Below are 8,105 nucleotides of genomic sequence, written 5' to 3'. Positions count from 1 at the left end.
CCTTAATAGTTTGAAGGCACTGGGTTTCCTCAGTTGTTTGTGAGTGAAGTGAGCTGCTGGGTGTTAATGTGAGCGTGTCCGTACCGCGCAGCAGCCGCAGCAGTCCCCGCAGATGGTGCCGATCAGCCCGTTGATCACCTGGAAGGCGCACAGGCCGATCTGGACCAGGCCGGTAATCAGCAGGATGCAGAACAGGGTCAGGTGCCACGTGATGATGTCCCCGGGGCCCGTGCACACCTCCCACATCGAGTGGTTGGACAGGTAGTTTCTGAAGGACATAAAACAGTGTTACATTACAGCCACTGGGTTATTATCTGATTTGATCGTAATTGGAAAATAAACACGTACCCGTCGCTAAATTGGTAATCGGTGGCATTGCTGCTTTCTGCTGTGAAGCACTTGGGTCCGTGATTAATGGCCACACATGAGACAATCACGGAGTAAGCGGCGCCGGCAGCTCCGGCCGCGGCAAACAGGATCGAGCTGAACATCTGGATCAAAACACACCGATATATGATCAATGAGTTATGACAACATATGTTTTTACATTGCTTTAACATTAGTTTTTCAACTTATTTGTTTTAAGTTAGGCTATACAAGATTCAACTCACTCAAGTCAGTTAAATGTAATTTAAGTTGAAATGACTTAAATATCCAAGTTGATTGTACTTAAAAATGTAAGGCAGCAACTTTTATTATTTATTTTTTTTACCTTAAATGTCTCCATAATGTTTGGAACTGTAATTTTATTCATGTTTCTTTTTTAAAACAATAGCCGGTGTGTTGCAAAAAATAAAAATAAAAATGCATATTCCGAATATTTAACCCGGAAAGGCCTTTCTCAGATGGCGGGAATAATGTGGCCATTGTGTGGAGGAATGGCGTGAAAATGTCATTTGTCACATGACTTCTGATCCTCGTTCGAGTTAAAGAGGAGTTTTCTCACCGCAAACCGTTTTCCGCAGCTCTCGTTCCCACAGCATCCACAGCAGTCGTTGTTCTTCAAGCCCAGGAAAACCAGCGCCGGGAAGATCATCTAAACAAAGACCATCCCAGTATATTCATTAAATGTGACGGTTTGCCTCAAAAGTCTTTTCTACACTGAATCAAAGACCAAAAAAATAGTGTAACATTTAGCAAAATAAAAACACTCCCTTTAAATAACTCACGATATCGCAAATAATCAACAGGCTTAGAGAAAATGAGCTTCATTGGTGAAACACAAACAGAGCAAATTTCATTTATAAATCCTCCATAAACCCTTGTGCACATAAATTGACACGTTGACATTTCATGTAGAGAGATGAGATGTTAAACTTCTCTCACCAGCACACCGGATCCCAGAATTCCTCCCAGGTAAAAGACCTCGTCTGTGATGTCGTCGGAGTTATCGGCCACTTTCCCCCCGGGGAAGAACAGGAGGATGTTGCAGAGCACACAGATGATGGCCAGCGGGATGAGCGTGATCCCCAGGCATTTGGCACAGTTTCCAGAACACATGATTCAGAGTGAAGTTTAGTCCAGGACCGGGTGTGTGTGACGATGGAGTCCTTTGTTCGGGTGAGGCGTCCGTGGCTGTGCTGGTGCAGGGGAGTGTGTGTGAGGATTTATAGGCACCTGTCTGTAAATGTGTAACTGTGGTGTGTCCTGCTCCTCTATCAGACCCCCACACACACTATCAGCACTGAGTCACAGCGGCCTCACCTTAGCAAGCACAATGCATCAGTCACACATATGAACACACATCTTGATATGACGTGAATAATGTTTTTTTCACATTTTTTCAGACAGATTTTCAGGTTTGAAATGTTACTTTGTCTACCTGGCTCAATTGCAAATTTTACACAGTAAAAAAAAAAAAAACGGTAACACTTTTATTTTACAGTGTCCTTGTTACATGTGCGTACCACAGTAATAACAGTAAATTATGCATAATTACATGCAACTAACCCTCAAACAAATCCTAATTCTACCCTAACCCTATAGTAAGTACATGTCGTTAATTAATATTACTCAGTTCTTAACTGTATATTAACAATGACACCTTAAAATACTGTGTAACCAAAAAACAGTAAAATTTCACAAACATTTCATGTGAAAAAGAAATGCACATGTAGTGTACTTCAGTCTTGTAGTTAATATACAGTAGTATTAACTTGCAGATAATATAATATTAATGAAATGAAAGTGTCACGTTCATGACGGTTTCTTAACACACTTTAGAAACACTTTTAAATGTGCAGTTTGTACACCGCTAAAAATGCTTAGTATTTTTGTCTTGTTTCCAGTCCAAATATCTAAAAATTCTTAAATCAAGAATTTACTAGAGAAGTAAAATGACATAAGATATTATATTTTGTTTTCTGATTTGTAAAAAAAAAAAAAAGTTTTTGCTTAAAACAAGCAAAATGATCTGCCAATGGGGCAAGAAGATTCATCTTGTTTTCCATTAGAATTACGATTATTTTTCTTGTTTTCCACTTGAATTACAATAATTTTTCTTGTTTTCCATTTGAATTACGATTTTTTTTTATCATTATTCTTGTTTTTCATTTGAATTACTATTATTTTTCTTGTTTTCCACTTGAATTACAATAATTTTTCTTGTTTTACATTTGAATTACGATAATTTTCCTTTTTTTCCATTTGAATTAATATTATTTTTCTTGTTTTCCATTTGAATTACTATTATTTTTCTTGTTTTCCATTTGAATTATTATTATTTTTCTTGTTTTACATTTGAATTTTTTTTTCTTGTCTTCCATTTGAATTTCTAGTATTTTTCTTGTTTTCCATTTGAATTAAGATTATCTTTCTTACCCCATTGGCAGATAATTTTGCTTGTTTTAAGCAAAAACTCACTTAATTTTTTTTTTTTTTTTTCGGTTACACTTTATTTCGATGGTCCACTTTTGACATTCTATTAACTATGAGAGACTTTGCAGCTGCATGTTAACTAACTCTCATTGGAGTATTAGTAGACTGTTAGGTTATGGTTAGGTGTTAGGAGAATAAGTTGACTTGTAGTTTCCAAGTTACTCATAGTCAGTATAATATCTGTTGGGGAGCCATCAAAATAAAGAGTTAGCAGATATTAAGCAGACAGTCTATTAATAATCTAATGAGAGTTAGTTGACATGTAGTTACAAAGTCTCTTATAGTTAATAGAATGTCTAAAGTGGACGAAATAAAGTGTTACCTTTTTTTCTTTTCTTTTTTTGGAAAACAAGATATAATATCTTATGTCATTTTACTTCTCTAATAAATATGCTTCTTGATTTAAGAATTTTTTGAAATTTCGGACTGGAAAAAGCATTTTTAGCAGTGTTATGTCACATTAAAAGTGTTACTTAAGTACATTTTAAATCATGTTTCAATAATCATGCTTTAAAGAAGTACACTTATTTTGTTGACTAACATACTAAAGCACATGTAAACTTGGTTATAATTTTAACTGTTGTCTGTTACTTGATATTACAAATAATTAAATATTAATAACTGCTTCATTACAAATGTGTAATTACAAATATATTTATGACAGACAAGTTTCAATAGAAATTACATCAAGGTATATTTTAGTTTATCATAAATGCCTGTCAGTACATTCAGCAGTAACTTAAACCACATTTCAAAGTCATTAGAAGTAATTATGAAATTACATATAAAGATGTAAGTCCTACTTAAGTCAAGAAAGCACACTAAATTTCAGCTATTTGCATTTAATATAAATTCAAACTACTAAGTGTCTCAAATCATTACATTCTGTTCAATGTATGTTCCTTTAAAGTGTATTATTTCCATAATAAGTTCTCTTTTTTAACTTTAACTTTGACTTATTTTTTACGGGTATAAAAGTGCACCACATCCTTTTAGCCGTTACTATGATTTTTTTTCTTGCCCTGTACTTCCACATTTTTTGGTTGTGTCCAATTCTGCTATTCTTGTTTTAAAGTTGTACCATGGTATTATCTGATACCTTCATTGTACCATGGTGTTGCCACACTTTTTCCATAAGAGGTAACCTATGTGACACGAAGATGTCAACTATCCATAAACGACAGTAGTCAGTCATAATTACAGAAGTTTCTGTGTGACTTTGTTCTAAAGACATCCTAAAGACAGTTTCTCACTTCTGCGGCTCAGAATCGGCTAACAAACAAGACTGTTCTACATTTATACACACCAAGAACAGAATTTGGACTTGAAAACACGAAATGTGAGGCCACGGCAGAAATATTTTCATTTCTACTGTTGATCTTGCATACTAGTTCCTTGACCAAGTCTCAGACAGAGTTAAAACACTTGCTACAAATGTCTTAGACAGCCTTCATAGAGCATTAGTCCTGGACAAATGTTGACTTTTGACTTTACAGGCCAATAAAGAATATGTTTAGTTTAAGTTTTATAGTTTCCAGTGTGAAGTCTCTGCGCTAACAAAGCTAAAGGTTTGCGCAGGAAATGCCATGAAAGAACCATTTCATGTTCCACGAAGAAGTCAACAGTTCTTAAAATAACCTTCTTTTTAAGTTAAAACATTTTAACTTTGTTCCACTATAAAGAATAAAGAACCTTTTGTGGAATAGAAAGTTTCCATGGATGAAATATTCTTCACACTCTAAAAATACTGGGTTAAAAACAGCCTAATTCGGGTCATTTTGGCAACCCAAACACTGGGTCAAATATGGACAAACCCATCGGGTTCACTGTTTGACCCAACAACTAGCCTATTGTTTAAAAATGACTGTATTGCTGGGTTAAAATAAACCCCAAATAAGTTGGAAATTAAATTCACACACAAAATGACATGAGTAACAACACAGACAACACTAATCATCAAGAGGTGAGCGTTTATTGAACATCCAGGAAACGGACAAAAGTTGATGACAATTAAGAATCTTAAACCAGACTGACTTAAGTATTCATTGCATACTTAAGTCCATTCAGGAAATGTCCTTCCCATTAATACCACCCTGCTTTAAAAGGAGACAGCATGTATCGAGTCTTTAAGGTGGATCTTGTGCACTGCTAGTGTGTGAGGAAGACCCTTCATGACGCTGGTATTGGCTGAAGTGCCTGTTTTAAATATATCCTCTGGTCAGGGTGAACAGCGGTGACCCACACCCTGATCCCGGCTGTCCAGTGTCCAGTGTTCAGCGCAGGGCTGGCTCACTTCCCAGGGTCGCTGCATTGCTTTTGTGGGAGTTTCCTCTTTCACTCCTCATTCCTCTCAGCACAATCTTTCAAGTTCATTTTAAAACAATGAGCTGTTTAATGACAGCATTGTGCCCAGAATGCAGTGTTTGTGCTGTTTAAACACACTGCAAAAATGATCATGATTTTAACGGTAAAAGACTGTAAAAATGCTACGGTGGAAAACTGTTAAATGGTTAACAGAAAGTTTCCGTACTATGTTCGGTGAATAACTGTGATAGATCTAACCATACATTTTACAGTAAAATACCGTTACATTTACAGGTTTTGGACGTGAAAAATAATGAATCACTGTACTGTATAATTTACAGTTAAAAACCGTAAATTGATATTTTCCTGCCTGATACCTCACATTTGATGTATTTTTGTTGAAATAACTTCATAGTTTTTCTTATTTTTTTTTTCTAATCTGTTATGTACATTAGGGTTTTATGTTGTTAAATTAATGTTTATTGCATTTTTTTTTATTTCATGTGTGTTATGATGGTGTTTAGTGCTTGTGTGAATGGCACTGTGCAGCTTGATTATATATTACTATTAACTGTCTTGTGGAAAAGCTGCTTGTGATGAGCTTTGATTGATCATGTGACTCTCATCACCGCTGTGATTGGTGGTTGTCAGTGTATTACAATGGTACAAAACAGATATTAGTACATCCATATGTCGATAAATTAACAATATATCCGATAATGAAATACGTTTTTTTACTGTAAATTTAAGTTAAGTCTGTAAAACCTAAAATGCTGCTACCTTATTTTCTACAGTCAATCTCTGGCAACCACAGCTGCCTTTTTTTTTTTTTTACAGTGTACATGAAAATGATACTGAGAGGCATTATGGGATAGCTCAGAGTTTGAAAATGAACCATCATCCATGATAGTGGATCATGACAAAGTGATAATGTTATAATACCTCTCGGAGCAATTGTTTCTTGAGCTGATGAAGACTATTATTACCAACGTTTAGTTTATAAATGTGTAATAAGTCCATAATACTGTGTTTATTACAATTTTTTTTGTTGCATTGCTGTTGTTCTCTTTGTATGTTTTCTGTTGGAGCTAATTGCTTTAACAAAACATGCATTTGATATAAAATATAAAGTATGACTATATGACTCTAGTCTTGTCGAATGCTTCCTTTGACCCCTTTGTGAATCTAAATAAAGTATCCTGATGACATTATACGATCATATAAGAATAAATTAGTATGGACTATAAAAGTTTATTTCATAGATTGTATCATGGCATCACAATCTGAACTTCACACATCTCGTCACAGAAGTTTTCTCATTCCCCATTTTAAGGGTGTGTGTTCTTCAATGGCCAATGATAAGAGTGACAGGTCCAAAGGACTTCTCTTTAGCTGAAATCTTATCAGAGGTGGGAGGGAAGTCAATAGAAGTCAATGGAAAGATCAATGTGCATTATTAAAACACACGTGTGTTGCCCAGAGCAACAGTTACCATGATAGTTCAGATACTTGGGACAGTGGACACAGGTGACGCACATCTTAAGTATGCACTGACACCAAACTCCCGTGATTATATCATCGATACACCCAACACTAAATCATCAAATCACTCTCTTTTTACTCTGACCCTGAACGGGTTCCCTAATACACCCCAAAAAAGAAAATTCTGTCATCAATTACTCATCTTCACATCGTTGCAAACCTGAATTACTTTACACAACAGAAGTTTTTTTTTTTTTTTTTTTACATTTTTGTCATTTTTGTCTGTAATATTGAAGTCAGTGGGGTCAAATGTTCTTTTGGACCCCATTGACTTTCATTGTATGGGCAAAAATCACTGAGAAATTTTTCATAAGCTGTGGAAGCCAAATGCATTTTGTAAAAAGAGGAACTTCAAAGTTCTGTTAATGAGAACCAGACACAACACACCACATTATTACAGGAGATTAATGTATTTTGGCCTGTACATTTACATAGTTGTCTGAGAAAATATACATAGAGAGTCAAATGTAGAAACTGATATAAAGAGACACATACATAAACACACAGAACTTTTCCCACTATAATCAGTTATGATGCTAGTAAAACATCAGACCAACCCATTTATGATCACCATAATTATTGCACATTATTGTATGCTTGTTGACAGTGCCGGCCCGAGCCTTTTGGGGGCCCTAAGCAGAATTCGATTTGGGGGGCCCCCTCCCACCACGCGGAGTCACCTGTGCTTGACGATTATTGACACAATGTCACTCTATAATGTTACATTATAAATGAATACAATGAGGTTATGTATTAATACAAAATAAATACTTAATAAAAAATAGATACTTAAATAAAAAAAATAACTTTTTCTTTACTTTTACTTACTCTTTGAAACGTCTGAAAACAAATTGAAAACAAACATATTAAAAAAAATTATTTGCAAAATATCCTTTGCATATACTTTGCAGTTTGAATGATGTCTTGTATGAACATGACGGAGTATGTTTTTATGTTTCCACTGTTCGATCGCGCCCGCGCCTCACACACACACACACACACACACACACACACACACACACACACACACACACACACACACAACATACAACATATTCCAGCATTGCAATCTTGACATCACAGCCTGTTCGTTATAGCCGTAATAAAATATAATAATAAAATAGTCAACCTAACATATAAAAAATTACACTGCTCTGTTTAAATAGTCAGTAGTAACCTACAATTCGTACCATTCAGCGCTGCATAGCCTAAGCACCGCTCCACTGTTATGTTTCCAAGCACATTTTTGCATGTGAAGAGAATGATTTTTTCCCTCGATATTGGATTTCAAGCACTTTTGCGCATATGAAGAGAATGATTTTTCCCTCGATATTGGAACGTGGGTGAAGTACAAATAAGCCTATAATAAAGAATAGTTTACC

General features: G+C 35.3%; 1 protein-coding gene across 1 annotated transcript; it reads right to left on the bottom strand.

Moving 5' to 3' along the window:
- Positions 1–63: 63 nt before the first annotated feature.
- Positions 64–1,582, bottom strand: tm4sf4 (transmembrane 4 L six family member 4; the record flags this gene model as incomplete). Its single annotated transcript, XM_081384891.1, has 4 exons — positions 1,327–1,582; positions 947–1,036; positions 349–491; positions 64–268 (listed from the first exon to the last, which is right to left on the bottom strand). Exons 1-4 carry the CDS (start codon positions 1,498–1,500, stop codon positions 64–66), a joined length of 612 nt encoding a protein of 203 aa, XP_081241017.1. The 5' UTR covers positions 1,501–1,582.
- Between the last annotated feature and the right edge of the window lie 6,523 nt (positions 1,583–8,105).

The sequence above is a fragment of the Scardinius erythrophthalmus genome (genome assembly GCF_964197995.2).
Source record: "Scardinius erythrophthalmus genome assembly, chromosome: 14".
In the NCBI taxonomy this organism is placed as follows: Eukaryota; Metazoa; Chordata; class Actinopteri; order Cypriniformes; family Leuciscidae; genus Scardinius; species Scardinius erythrophthalmus.
The sequence above is the reverse complement of the archived record's forward strand: the minus strand, read 5'-3'. Positions and strand labels throughout refer to the sequence as shown.